Source organism: Halichoeres trimaculatus, unplaced genomic scaffold, assembly GCF_033239565.1.
Source record: "Halichoeres trimaculatus isolate MK-OKI-2021-1 unplaced genomic scaffold, fHalTri1.1 fHalTri1_scaffold_18, whole genome shotgun sequence".
Lineage (NCBI taxonomy): Eukaryota > Metazoa > Chordata > Actinopteri > Labriformes > Labridae > Halichoeres > Halichoeres trimaculatus.
The window spans coordinates 31,214,008-31,230,000 of record NW_027437196.1 but is presented as its reverse complement, the minus strand read 5'-3'; the positions used below and the strand labels follow the sequence as shown (position 1 = coordinate 31,230,000).

The following is a 15,993-nucleotide window of genomic DNA, read 5'->3' as shown; positions in this document are numbered from 1 at the left end:
ATTCCTAGGTTCCCTATTCATCCTCTATGAGGGATTTTTCGCCGTTTTTGGCCAAAAAGTCGGGCAAAATTTGGCGAATCTGTAAAAAAAAATCATAGCACACCGATCCCGGTCACGTCGCACGTTTTGATGTATAATTTGCGGGGTTTTCTCAAAGCTCCAGGATGGTTAGCGAATCAAAATTTTGTCCGGAAGATGAAGAAGTTGAAAAAGGCGAAATGGAAGAGCATTAGGGGCTTGTGGCTTTGCCCACGAGCCCCTCTCCTGCATAGCTTGCTAAGCAGGAGAGGGGCTCGTTCGAAGCCCCTAATTAGCACCTGTTGTAAAACATTGCCCCGGGGATCACCACAGTCTTCTTTTGACACCTGAGTGCTGCACATTTCTAGAATATTTCAGGAGTCCTGAAAAAAGTCTGAAAAGTGATCACATGTAGATGTCAGCCTCCCTCAATGGCCGAGGTAAACAGCTAGGTTAACTCTCTACTACAAGTGGAAATCCATCAATAAAAAGACACTTCACACTAATTTAAACACAATCTGTACACTGGAAGTAGTCAAGCAGATGAGACATGTCTGAGGTGTATGCAGGGACGCGAGAAGCCATTTATACCAAGGGGGGCTGTACTAGGGGATACTAACGCCTGTGTGCATGAGCGTGTGCACGCACGAAAAATCAGGTCTTTTTCTTCTTTTTTTTGGTTTTCTACGGGTTCTTATTGAGCCTGCAGACAGCTAAATAACCAGACGTTTTGTGCCAACAAATCGGGGTTTATTTTAAACCAATTAAACAAAATATTATTGCACCACAGTCCAGGCTGACAGTCTCTCTGGGTCTCACTCTCTTCTACCCATCTTGACCACAAAGGCACACACGTGACGTGTCTGGAAGGAGAGGGGGTCAGAGAGACAAAGAGCGCATTCTATCAGTGTCTAGGAAACACTTCCAGCCTTAATGACACTTCAACAATACAAAACGATCAAGATCAAAACCCCGTGTATCGTTCTCCTCGGTTAAAAAAAGAAAATTAAATACAGTTTTTTCCCCTTTTCCACCTTCAGCGGGTGCTGCAGCACCCTCAGCACCCCACTTCTCACGTCTCTGGGTAAATGTATGCAGGGCATTTCTAATCCCCCTCGAGGCATCAGGATCAGATCAGAGTGATCACTCTCCTCTTTTCTCTTTTCTATACCAACTTCTCTCTCCATCTGTCTCCTCTCATCCTGTCTGCCATTTCTCCTTTCTTGGATCCTGCTGATGACTGACAGAAACACTTGAAATGCCACTTGTTTGATAAGTGACAATTTTCAGAGCAATTACTCCCATAAATGTCAACCATTGTTGTTTTTTAAAAAGGGAATCTGAATTATCACTTTTCTACTTAATTGCTTTGGCTTTTTTGGAGGAGCTGTTTGTCAGGGAAGAAACAACTTTATCTTCTGGAAAGTGAGAGTTTTATGAGCATAGGAAAACTTTCTACTCACACATCTCTTCAAGTCATATTTAACCACACACACACACACACACACACACACACACACACACACACACACACACACACACAAACACACACACACACACACACACACACACACACACACACACACACACACACACACACACAAAAAGGAAGGAAAACTACTGAAGTTGACTCTTTCTCTCCTGTCTTAACACCTGTCATCAGTGCCCTCAGTTTATCATCCAGGACGTCATTCCTTTATTGGTCAGACCTATTGGACCTCAGTATCAGCTCCTCTTGGCTTTTGGGTGGGGTGACAGTACCCATCATGCCCTCTGATGGCAGAACAAACTGCATATGAACCATCTTTAATCATCTACTGATTATTGGGCAACAATACTGTCTCAACTCTTCAGGGCTCCACAGGAGAGCGAGGCTTTCCAGGGATGCCGGGGGCCACTGGGCTGCAAGGGTTCAAAGGTCACAAGGTAAGTGTCTACATTTACAAGCATATATGTGGATACATTCATAGATATTCATGGATTTATTTGTGCTTAATGAAGTCTTTGATGGCTGCAGGGACAGCACTTCTTTACTGGCTTGGCTGTCTGGAGTTTTATATGCTGCTGAAGTGTTGACAGCTTAACACATACACTTGTTAATAATTTATTCATGTGTTGCCAAGATGGCATGATAAACTTCAATGGGGCTGAAGGTTGTCCTTCACACTTCAAAAGTAGTAAGTACCGAATGAGACATCATGACCCAGCCTGGTTAACATGCTGTGTTATGTGTTTATTAACAGGGTGCTGTCAACATAACATTAATGCTTGAGGTTATAATTCCTCACACAGCTTCCAGTAACTCCCCAAATTCACACATAAAGCGCACTGCGTCGCACTGCCCCACAGTCAATCTAGTCATTGCAATCACATAGCCATTTGCTGTGGTCAACCGGCACCACAATCTCCAATAGCTGTGTGCAGCTGTTACGCTGTGAGTCTATTTTTGCTGGTGTGCGCTGAAGAAAGGCGTCGATCAATAAAGCCTCCAGATCAGAAATATAGAAAGTATGTTCTGTTTTTAATCCAATTTATCTTCACAGCTTCTCATGATGTTAATCAGCCCAAATGTAAATCCCCTATGTAACATTACACCCCACTCTATCTTTATAGCTGCACTGTCTCTATTCCACCACAAGAGGGCAGCAGAGCTGTAAAAACATAACCCCCTATGATCACCATGGAGGATTTGTACCCTCTGTTGTCTTCTTTAATTGTATCTGACTGAGTGTGATGGAGGTACCCTTTCTGTGTGTGTAACTTAGCCCCCCCCCCCCCCCCCCCCCCCCCCCCCCCCCACACACACACACACACACACACACACACACACACACACACACACACACACACACACTCACACAAACACTCCTCAGACTTTCATTCTGAATCAACAACCACTCACCATCTTAATGGCATTGCATATACTCAAAAACAAACAAAAACAAACAAAAACAACAACAAAAAAAATCAGCATGGGTGTATTTTCAAATAACACGTCAAACATGTTACTTCAGCTAGATTATTTTATGTTTAGTGGTTAAATATGTACTGATTTTTTGAATGAACATGATTTTATCATGCCACCTTTATTCCATTAAAACAAACCAAGTAAAGTCAACTAATGTTGACTGACTGTGTTGTTTCAACATTATTAAATTACCTTCATTTAGCAAGACTTAAATTTGTTAAACCAACTAATTGTAAATATTGTTGTGTGAACAAAGAAATAACTTGTTGAAAGGACATAATAAAATTATGGAAATAATTTCAAAATCATGTGTTATTGTGATGCGCATATTCATCAAAACTTCAAGACTGTTTTATGCAAACCAGTGGCGGCTGCTGGTCAGTCAAGGAGGGGACGCTAATTTTATCCCGGCCTACATCATAAATTTGTTTATTTATTTAAATATATATTCTACCCTCCATGCCAGCTTGCGAGCAGCTGGAGCGTGAGACTTCGACAGGCTGTAAGTCTGAGCGACAGGGGGAGCAGCTATGAGGAGCCAACAGGGACATTATTCAGGATTACTTTTCACACACAGATATAAAACTATACATATTCACACATTATAGTAAAAATCTTACACACACAACTGAAATGCTCTCACACACACTACTGAAATGCTCTCATACACACTACTGAAACGCTCTCATACACACTACTGAAACGCGGTCATGTGAGATTGTCCAAACATTATGCAGAAGCCCAGCGTCCAGGCCAGCCCAGATTCTGAACAAAAGATGAAGGAATTCTGGCGTATACACAGCAGTACATATCACCACTTTTTTGGGGGGACATTTTAGGGGAAGCTGAGCTTCCCTTGTAGTCTTAGAGCAATCGCCACTGGATCAGAGTATCCAGTCATTTCAAAATAAAGCTCCATCTTCTGGCCCTTGATCATTAAATCTTAATGGTGAAAAACTTCATAATTACATACGACACAACACATTCTTTGTATAAGGACACCAACAGAAAGGAGAAGGACTGAAGCTGCTGAAGTTTGGGGAGGACCAGGTGAGTTTAATATACTTATTAATCACCATGCAAGTTTAGTGTCATGATGGGATTCCTACATGTGGTTCTCCTGTGATCTTGTGATCTTGGGTATCCAGCTGCTACGGTTGTTGCCTCGCGCTGCAGGGCGCTCCAGAGACACATCCAGTATGAAAAAAACTTGGCCCTGCACAGCGCGGCACTCATGCTTTATGTGTGAATTAGGGGTCAAAGAGTGTGAGAGTGTGAGACCTGTTCTGATAGTTGTTGTTGTATCTTTAGGGGGAGAGAGGAGAGCCCGGCCCTAAAGGTCACCAGGTACTGTGCCACTTTTTACCACCTACGTTAAAGCCCAGTTTCCACTGAGTGGTTCAGTTTGGTTCGTCTTAGTACAGCATGTGTGTTGTGCTGTTTCCTTTGACTAAAATCAGGACAGGTTCCTGAATTAGCAACCTGTAGTGTTCCACTTGGGACCCTTCTGTTGGGGTACCACACATAATGATCTGACCCCAGAAGGTGGAGCTATGAACACTGCAGTCCATTAATTGGTGGAAAGAATCATCACTCCTTTGTGACAGTGGTAATAAAGAACAACACATAATGCTTCCATGTCTAAATCTCCAGTCCACTCCCTGAAGAGAACTTTCTTTTGGTTTGCAAAATGGTGGTTTTTTTATTTACTGTGTCAAGCTTTTCTTCTTTGTAGGATTTATTAGTGGGTTACACTGTGTCACATTGCTATGCCGCCATGTTATTATGTAACTGATGTGGCTATCGGCATCCAGCTTGCGCGCTGCCTACCAAGAAGGGTACTGTTGGCTGTGGGAAAACATACCGGAACAGGCTTTACTGATCCAACCCTTACCAAACTGTACGGATCCATACCGGGCTGCTTGGTGGAAACAGGGCCTAAGAGTAGCATGCACTTGGTCAGGAGAACATACTATAAATGTGTGGTTATGGAAAATTCAACTCTGAGCAAGAAAAACAGAACAGTAAGTCCTCAACTCTCCCTTGGTGAAAAAGCTGCAGCTTCCAGGTCAACGACTCTGTGCTTCAAAATAACTCAATCGAGGTTCCCCATTTCTGGAGGCGTCCTTGCAGCTTGTAATGCTCCGATTTGACTTTAAAACCAGCCGGGGAGCACAGAAGTGCACTAAAGGCACCATCACACTGGCCATCCAAACAGTGCCATACTCGAGCACAATTGCTGGTCCTGGCTAATGCTCACACTTTACATGCAGCATACATATGAACACGCTTACAACTTGTGCTGCAGATTTCCCACATTTCTGCTCTTTCACTGATATGCAGCCTTTCCCTGCATGAACACATCAATACATCAGCACATGCGCATTAGCACGGCACAATGTCATCCTGTTGTACTTCTACCATTGTGAACACACATTAGTCACATTAGTCTGAAAGCCAACAATCAAAGCAAGTGATGATTGATCTGATTCAGCTACTTGCTTTAACGCGTGCAAATGGGAGACGTAGAGAAGGGGAGCAGTGTGTGTATGTGTATGTGTGTGTGTGTTCGTGTATGTGTGTGTGAGCTGCTGCAAGACGCAGTTGGAAAAGACACACACAAGATAAAAAGTCAGGTTTGTTAAAGGTCACCACCAGCCAATTCCTACCCCCTCTCTCCACGGGTTTCTCTCATTGGCTGCTAGTGGTAATCATGACCTTTTCTTCACTCACACACCCAGGATGAAGACATGGACCAGCACACAGTAGTACATACACACCTATACTGACACACTGGTTGTTGCACACATTTAATCTTACCCTTTCTCTCTCTGTCTCTCTCACACACGCACACACACGCACACACACGCACACACACACACACACACACACACACACACACCTATACAGGTTACGGTGGTTTATCGGGGCACTTTTCTCAAACCGGCCCAGTGGTGGTTTACGGGGACCCACCTTTCCCTTTGTCCTAGAGAGGTGCAACAAAGAAAACACTGATCCAAAAAAATTGAGAAAAATTCCTGTCTATTTATGAGTTAAATATTGCGAAAGAATCTCAAGCTATGATCACCTGACATTTCACAGGACTACGAGGACGGGGCGGGAGGAGGCGTTTCCTAGCACAGTGGTGACTCATAGGGACACCCCGGTTTATTGGGACGTATACCACACACATACACAATCTGGACAAAACCCTGGTTTGTAAGAACTACCCTGGTTTGACTGGACACTACCCACACACGCACATGTACACACAAAAAGGACAGAGGCATGGTTTGTAAGGACTTCACTGGTATAACAGGGCACTAACCATACACACAAATATACACACACAATCAGGACAAAACCCTTGTTTGTGAGGACTACACTGGTATAACAGGGCACTAACCATACACACAAATATACACACACAATCAGGACAAAACCCTTGTTTGTGAGGACTACACTGGTATAACAGGGCACAAACCATACACACAAATATACACACACAATCAGGACAAAACCCTTGTTTGTGAGGACTACACTGGTATAACAGGGCACTAACCATACACACAAATATACACACACAATCAGGACAAAACCCTTGTTTGTGAGGACCTCACTGGTATAACAGGGCACAAACCATACACACAAATATACACACACAATCAGGACAAAACCCTTGATTGTGAGGACTACACTGGTATAACAGGCCACTTACCATACACACACACAATCAGGACAATCCTTTGCTTGTGAGGACCATACTGGTTTAACAGGCCACTAACCATGCACACATCAGGACAAAACCCTTGTTTGTGAGGATCCTACTTGTTCAACTGAACATTTAGATGGTAGTCTTATGTAGCAAATCTTTTACTCAAAAAGTACTACAGCATTAGCGCCACAAGTACATCTTTGAAGGGTAAATCAGGAGTTCATCTGGATGAATCTGTCTCCATTTAGCACATTGCCTGCAGTCATGTTAGGCCAGTAGTTTGAGTGACACTGCAGACAAAATATTTTTAAGTGACCGATCAACATGGGTACAAGAAGAATGCAGGCTGGCATTGGTACCTCAGTCATCTGAATTTTCAACAAATGCCCAGAGGACATCATTCATCATTTTACTTCACTGTAAGGCACAGAAAGTGCTCTGGTGCAGAGAGAAATGCTCCCCAAAAGTAAAAGTAAAATCAGCATAAGATCCCCATTAGGTGCCTCCCATTGGCCACAAACATCTATGAGCGCGGTCACACTGGCCATCCAAAACGTGCCTAAGCACGATTGCCCCCATGCAGCGCTGTTCCCCAGCCAGTACGGCCAGCGGTCACACTACCCCAATATGAACCAGACTTTAGCGAGTATCACAGACGCTAACAGCCCGCCTTCGTCATCGTGAAGCATCTGTTTACATGAAGTGTGATCTCATTAGAGTCAGCACAATGAGAAAAAGAGAGCACTGCTACAACTTTAGAGACTTTTGGACTTATGGTGAGTCGTTTTCGCCCGACACAGCCCTCACCACCGCTTTGTTTAAAATGATTGTGGTGAGATGCGCTCGTGGTGATTATACGTAATGGATCGCACGTGCTGTCCGTGTGCTTGTGCTCGTGCATGAAGTAAACCGTGCCGGAGCCCACCCCTTCGAAGCGTGCTGAAACACAGAAGGGAATCGTGCTTGAGCACGGCACAGTTGCGGTCACACTGGCCTATTCAAACGTGCTTTACGGCTGAAGCGTGCTTAGGCACGGCACGATTGGCCAGTGTGACCGCGTCCTTAGTCCCTCCCATATATATCATTTGTAGGAGAAGAGCTGCCAGTATTCTAAAGAACCCCTCTCACCTTGCCTATAGACAGTTGACTGCCCTCCCCTTAGGAAAAAGGCAGTGCAGCATCAGGACCAAAACAGCCAGCCTTCTAACAGCTACTCACAGAGGTTTTCAGAACGCTCAACCCTGCAAAACATCACACACATCCAACAAGGTTTATTTATTTTAAATTTCATATTTTTATGTCGGCAATTTAAGATTTACATAATTCTTTTTTTATTGCTATTACTTTTTCTGCTGCTTTTATGTGACCCTCAGTACTAATTTCCTTCCCTTTTTTAATCTTTGTCCTGGAATGACAATAAATACACCTTAAATGAGACGTGACAACTGCTGGTTTTACTGAGTATTAAACTGTATACAACAGCAGGGAATGTCCACAGTAAGAATCGTACAACTGTACAACAATGTAGTAAAGTACAACTGTTAAAACATACAAACTTAAAACCTTGTGCTCTTAACTGAAGGCCCCGGTTATTTACAAAATCCCAAATATTAAAGACTTCTGTTTTCTAAAACTGGGTGTTCAGTAATCTTACATTGTTGGCGCTCCATCTTGCTAGCTTTCTCTTTTCAATGTGTGTCATGAAGTGTTTCATCACAGCACTGATTTTGTTCTTGCTTCATGGTCTTTTCACACATTTTTCTGGATTTCATCTCTGTCAATCAGAAGAACATGCAATATGTTAAGATTGAAGAAAATAGTCGTTCAATGTATTTTTTTAAAATAACATTTCAGCTACTAAAATATAGATTCATTATGTTATCTACAAAAGTCAAGCACTGTGATTGTTTAATTAAAATCAAAGTGAAAATAGATTATTGTGATGACACTTGGAATAACCTTAACAGCTGTGCATTTCTGGTCTTGGTGTACCACATGACTGCATTACTGACTGCAACATTGCTTTCCCTCAGATGCGCAAAAAAAGTTTTCTGCTTATCAAAGTAATGTGCTTTCAATAGTAACCATAGCAATTCTTGAAAAAGCCACATGAAAAAACAAACATCATATTTATTTGGCTACCAAGGACTGTTAGGGCAGAAATGTGTCTGTGACATGATATGTACTAAACTGAACTACACTTGAAGTTTTCTATAAACATTTTCTTATTTAACTGTGTTAACTAAATTAAGTTTAATCATCTGAGAATTAATGGAATGAATGGATGAATTCCAACCTTTGGAGCTGACGGCATCGGTCTTGGTTGCAAACTTTTCTTTTGTCCTGGAGAAGCAAGAAATGCTACTGTTAGAATAGCCAGTACAAACTTCAAACCACTTTTGGGGACATTCATTCTAAAAACAAACCACTTTACTGAAATAAAGCTGCAACTTGAACTTGACTCTGAAAGTATTTGTAGATGTGAAGAGACACCTCTTATTTAGGTAGACTAGATACACTCCTACAGTTTCATTTAGCAGATGCTTTTGCCCAAAGCAATGTACAACATAAGAAAGAATTTGGACAGAAGGGAAAGCCTTAGTGCAGGGATGTCAAACTCGTGCCATGGAGGGCCAAGAGGCTGCAGGTTTTCTTTCCAACCACAAACTCCACCAGCTGATTTCACTGATTAGTCCCTGCTTTCTGCTTGAAGGTGAGGTAATTAGTGGAATCAGCTGGTGTAGTGTTTGGTTGGAAGGAAAACCTGCAGCCTCTTGGCCCTCCATGGCACGAGTTTGACATCCCTGCCTTAGTGTGATAAAGTGCTAAAAGTTATTTAGCTGCTGGTGCTGCAACTAAGTGAAAGAACCACAATTAATCACTGCAGCAATATCATACAACCTTCAACAACATTCAATGATCAGTGCTGTAAATTCACTAAGAGCTGGGTCCGAGACCGTCTGACTTATTCTACCCCTGAGGACAAAGAATGGGAGGTGCTTAAGTGTTCCCTAAACAGATGAGTCTTCACACATCTCAGAGTAGAAAGGGAGTCTGGCCAGAGAGCACCAGGTGTCTTTCACAAGCAGATTGTAGTGGGCGAGAAGGAGTGTAAACCTGGATGAGGGACTCCAGGTAGGCAGGAGCCGTTCTTGTCAATGTTTTGTAAGCCAGAAGAAGAGCTTTGAATTTTATTGAAGCTGCTACTGGAAGCCAGTGAAGAAGGATTATCAGCAGGGTGACGTGCTGTTTTGGGCTGGTTAAAGACCAGACGTGCAGAGGTTTAAATGTACACGCAGGGAGGCCTGCTAGAAGGGAGCTGCAAGAGTCCATGTGTGAAATCACACGGGCCTGTACCAGAAGCTGTGTGGCCTGTTGTGTAAGGTAGAGTCTGATCCTCCTAATATTACAGAGGGCATATTGACAAGATTGAGCAATCGAGGCGACATGAACCTTAAAGGTCAGCTGGTCATCAATCATGACACCCTGATTTCTGGCAGAGTTTGTGGACACAAGTTGATTGGAATAAAGCAGGACACTGATCTGTGGTTGAACCGAGGGACATGCTGGGAGGACAATGAGCTCAGTTTTGGACAGATTTAGCTAAGGGTGGTGCTCCTTCATCTATGTGGAGATATCAGCGAGACATACTGATATTTGAGCTGAGACAGTTATTTCATCAGGTGGACTAGACAGGAAAAGCTGAGTGGCTATACAGTGGTAAGAGAAGCCATGAGAGTGAATCATTGCACCAAGTGAGGTGGTGTATAAGGAAAAGAGTAGGGGACCAAGCACTGACCTCTGGGATACCCCTGTTGGTAAGCCATGTGAGTTAGACAATTCTCCTCTCCATGACACTCTGAAGTATCTGTCTGTGAGGTAGGACTTGAACCAAAACAGCACAGATCCTGGGATGCCAAGTTCAGAGAGTGTGGAGAAGAGGATTTGATCGTTAACTGTGTCAAAAGCAGCAGACAAGTCAAGCAGTAGTAGGACAGAGGACTGGCCAGCAGCTCAAGCCAGTCGCAATGATTCTGTGACTGACTGGAGTGCAGTCTCAGTGGAGTGGTCACAGCTGAGGCCAGATTTATAGGAGTCAATCAGGTTGTTTTTCAGCAGATGTTCAGAGACTTGGTTATAGACTGTTTGCTGGAGTATTTTTGACAGGAAGGGCTGAAGTGAGACTGGCTTGTAATTTTTAGCCTGGGCTGGGTTGAAATTTGGTTTCTTGAGCAGTGGGGTGACCTGAGCTTGTTTAAAAGCTGCAGGGAAGACCCCAGATTCCAAGGAGGAATTAATGTGTGTGGCTGCAGGTTTGGTTATGGGTAAAATGGTCTGCAGGATGCTGGTAGGTAAAGGATCTAGAGGACAGGTTGTGGGTTTGGAGTTAAGGAGAAGTCTGAAGACCTCCTCCTCACTCAGATGAGCAAAAGAGCAGAGTGAGGCATAGATAGCAGGTTGGATCTGACAAAGCTGGTCAGGCTCAGAGAACTGGTTGCTGATGCTGGCCACCTTTCCACTGAAAAAAGAGGCAAACATGTCCGGAGTCAGTGCAGAGGAGGACTGAGTGGTATTTAAACAAATTGTTACAAACATACCTTTGGAACTCGTCACCTCATCCTCATTCAATACCATTCTTTTTCTTTTCCCTAAATACAAACGACTTTCACTTCCGGTCAAATAGAGTGAGCAGCAGGTAGAGGCAGCTCTGTCCTACCAAATAACACGTAACTTTCTAGACCAGCCATTATACATGTATAGGATTGTTTTTTGACCCCGGGCGATAAGACAAGACAAAACATATTCTACCATGAAGAAGGACAGCAGTCGAAGACTCACGCAAAAAAACCTGTCCAAGAATAAAGGGTGTCTCCAATACAAAGATCCCCTGTTTACATCTTCCCCGACATGAGTCCCAAGGTCGGCCAGCTGTGAGCATCCTTCAATCAGGTAAAGGTCAAGCTATGGTCCTCTGGAGTCCCATACAGCCTGTACTATCTAGCAAGACTGATAACAGTGGACGGCTCCAGACGTACATTCGACAACCTACAAGTTAACAAAAAATTCATCAAAAACCTCCCCACTACACCTGGTGATGGAATGGAATAAAAACTGCATAATTAATCGGATTAAGAGGGGGCCAAACTGTTAACTATTAGACTGAATACATGGTCATCATACAGGTTGGATTTCCCCATAGATATGCAAGTCTCAGACGGTGTCTCTAAGGTCAGGTTAGTTGAAATGAAACACTTTTTGTTTTTGTTCTCATAATTACTTTCCTTTTCTTACTTATCTTATCCTTGAAAGGAGAAATTGAAGATTCAAAATTGTATGCCACTATTTACCTTTGAGACAAGCTTCCTTTTTTTGTTGTAGTAATAATGCTAATTTTTTATATTTAATTGACTTATTTATTTTTATTTATTTATTTTTGTCATAATCAAAAGTATGAACCTGGGGGAAAGGAATTCTATTTCATTTTTAGTCACTCAATTGCATTCCTGTTGGAATTTAAAAGGAGGAAAATGTCTTTGAAAAGTATTATTCACTTTCATTAGCTGGTCTAGAAACAAAAACAAATACACTTAATGAAGTTAAGTGATAAGTCATACATCCACATACCTCTTGAAGCAGCAGACACACTTGAGAGACAGATTTTGGAGTGTCCCTTCCGGTTGCTTTTCGGCTGTCTTGCTGCTTGCTCTTTAGACATAGAAAGGTTGTTGTTAAAATTGTTCTTGAATTAAATCTTAACTGAAGAAAAAAAAACAAAGAAACAGACTTTTGAAATGTCTTTTTAAAAATCATGAAAATTAATTGGTTAATTACCAGCCAATTATTTATGTTTATGATTGATTCCATCCTAACCCCCAAGTAACAGGTAATCCCACAGCCACTGGGTGCACTTTAACACTGGATTCATATAAAAAGTACATGCAATTTTAAATAACACCATTGAACAAATTCTGAGTACAGCATGATGTATGGCAAATTCCCATTATCAGACTTAAAGAAAAACATAAGTAAATAATAATAATGAATTTTTATATTTTAAAAGTGCCTTTCAAAACACCCAAGGACACTGAACATCTAATTAAAAACATACTTAAAAAGACAATGACATAAAGATAAATAAAACCAACAGACAAGCAGGAGTGACATGGAGTTAAAATGGCTCAGTGGGAGTAGAGAACGCAGTTTGAAACAGATGGGTTTTAAGTTTAGATTTAAATAGAGAAAGGGAGTCTATAATTTGATGTGCGGTGGGAGTAAGTTCCAAAGCTGAGATGGGCGGAGGGCACAGAGAGGTGGAGAGAGGAGGAAGACCTGAGGGAGCGTGAAGGGGCGGCGATGCAGATAAGTCCAGACAGGTATGGTGGGGTCAGGTTGTGGATGGCCTTAAAAGTATTCAGAAGGATTTTAAGGTGATTCTGAATTTAACCGGGAGCCAGTGAAGCTACTGGAGGACAGGGGTGATGTGGTGAAAGGAGGGTGTTCTGGTGATGATCCGGGCAGTGGAATTTTGGACCAGATGAAGCTCATGGAGGGATTTATTAGGGACACCAAAAAGAAGTGAGTTGCAATAGTCAATACGGGAGGTGACAAGGCTGTGGACCAGGACAGCAGCAGAGTGAAGAGTCAGAGAGGGACAGAGACGATTAATGCTATGTAGATGAAAATATGCAGACCAGGTTACGCTATTTATATGAGAGTGAAAAGAAAGTGAGCTGTCGAGGATGACACCCAGACTTTTCACTTGAGGAGAGGGGGAGACTGTGGAGCTGTCTATGGTGATAGATAAACTGCTAGCTTTGGATAAGCTTGGTGTTATCTGCAAAAACAGTGGAAGTGGATACCGAATTTGCAGAAGATATTACCAAGAGAAAGGAGGCAGATGATGGAGAGTAGGGGCCCAGGACACAGCCCTGGGGCACACCTGAGGTAACCAGGGAAAACTGTGAAGAGAAGGATTCAAGTTGGATGAACCAAGTGCGGCCTATGAATTTGAATTTGAATTTGAATTTGAATTTATTTATTTAGAAGGATAGCCCCTTGAGATGGACCGTCTCATTTTCAAGGGGGTCCTTATGAGGTAGGAGTGAATCCAGTGCCGGGGAAAAGCCTATATCTGCTTCCTCCTCCATAAGGACACAAGCATTATTGCCTGCAATAGCTATCTATGGCTTTATTACACATTACCAGAGGCATTGGTGGGCTCATCAGTCGTAATTTATTGATTTTCTGCTGAAAATACATAAAGGCCATTAGCATCTTCAGCAAGAAGATACGTAATCAGTGCCTTACTTTGGTAGTTGCAATGAGTGTTTGTTTCTACAGGGGGGCAAAAAAGTATTCAGTCAGCTACTAATTTTCCAAGTTCTCCTACTTGGGGTGACTCGATGAGATGAGAGAGGTCTGTAATTTTCATCAGAGATACACTGATACTTATTTGTAAACAAGCTACAAGGTGCCCTCTTCCTGTGGACGAGGACCCAAATTATGGTGGAAAAAAAATATTTGGTCTCCCACAAAAACAAGCAAGATTTCTGCCTCTCACAGACCTGACTTCTTCTTTAAGAAGCTCTTATGTCCTCCACTTGTTACCTGTATTAATGGCACCTGTTTTAACTGGTTATCTGTATAAAAGACACCTGTCCACAGCCTCAAACAGTCAGACTCTAAACTCAACTATGGCCAAGACCAAAGAGCTGTCCAAGGACAACGGGAAGGACACTGTAGACCTGCACCAGGCTGGGTAGAGTGAATCTACAATTGGCAAGCAATGGTGTTGATAAATCAACTGTGTGAGCAACTGGAAGATAATGGAAGACACATAAGACCATCGATAATCTCCCTCCATCTGAGGCCCCACACAAGATCTCATCCCGTAGGGTCAAAATGATCATAAGAACGGTAAGAAAAAGTCCCAGAACTACACAGAGGGACCTCATGAATGACCTGCAGGGAGCTGGGACCAAAGTAACAAAGGCTACAATCAGTTCCACACTATGCTCAGAGGGACTCAAATCCTGCAGAGCCAGGCATGCCCCCCTGTGTAAGCCAGTAAATGTCCAGGCCCATCTGAAGTTTGCCAGAGAGCACATGGATGATCCAGAAGAGGATTGGGAGACTATCATGTGGTCGGATAAAACCAAAATAGAACTTTTTGGTAAAAACTCAACCAGTGGTGTTAAGGGGAAGAAGATTGATAAGTACGGCCCAAAAACACCATTCCTACTGTGAAGCATGGGGGTGGAAACCTCATGCTAAACACCTGCTTGATGCCTAATCAACATAAAACTTACTTTGTGAAGACGTGTGGGGGAGGGGAGCCTATAAGAGGTGTCCTTATAATGCAGGTTAGTCAGGTGAACAACTGATACACATCTTAGCTTGCTGCTGGATCTATATAAAACTTACTTTGTGAAGACGTGTGGGGGAGGGAAGCCTATAAGAGGTGGTGTTTCCTAAGCACCAATTTTTGAGCACCTGTGGACAGTTCTTTGTCTCTAAGATCACAAAGAGTTAGTGCTGAGTAAGACACTGGCCTAGAACTTGCACCAGCACCAGTAAAGTAGAAAAAAGGTATATGTGAAGATGTTTGGGTGTGTGGAAGGGAGCCTAAAAAGAGGTGTCCTTATAATGCAGGTTAGTCAGGTGAACAACTGAGACACACAACTAGGCTTGCTGCCAAATCTACATAAAACTTACTTTGTGAAGACGTGTGGGGGAGGGGAGCCTAAAAGAGGTGTCCTAATAATGCAGGTTAGTTAGGTGAACAACTGATACACATCTCAGCCTGATGCTGGATCTATATAAAACTTACTTTGTGAACACGTGTGGGGGAGGGGAGCCTATGAGAGGTGTCCTTATAATGCAGGTTAGTCAGGTGAACAACTGATACACAACTCAGCTTGCTGCTGAAACTACATGAAACTTACTATGTCAAAATATGTGGGGGAGGGGAGCCTAAAAACGGGGTGTCCTTATAATGCAGGTTAGTCAGATAAACACCTGACACACAACTCAGCTTGCAACCTGGATCCACATTAAACTTGCTTTGTCAAAATATGTGGGGGAGGGGAGCCTAAAAACGAGGTGTCCTTATAATGCAGGTTAGTCAGGTGAACAACTGAGACACACAACTAGGCTTGCTGCCAAATCTACATAAAACTTACTTTGTGAAGACGTGTGGGGGAGGGGAGCCTCAAAGAGGTGTCCTAATAATGCAGGTTAGTCAGGTGAACAACTGATACACATCTCAGCCTGATGCTGGATCTATATAAAA

At 42.8% G+C, this 15,993-nt stretch overlaps 1 protein-coding gene across 1 annotated transcript in view; it reads left to right on the top strand.

Annotated features, from left to right (window-relative positions):
* Nucleotides 1-15,993, top strand: part of LOC141807266 (uncharacterized) — a 156,538-nt gene that overhangs the window by 74,799 nt on the left and 65,746 nt on the right. Inside the window, exons 16-17 of the mRNA XM_074693145.1 lie at nt 1,873-1,944; nt 4,298-4,333. Of these exons, the coding sequence (XP_074549246.1) occupies nt 1,873-1,944; nt 4,298-4,333 (108 nt within the window). The remainder of the gene's footprint in view (nt 1-1,872; nt 1,945-4,297; nt 4,334-15,993) is intronic.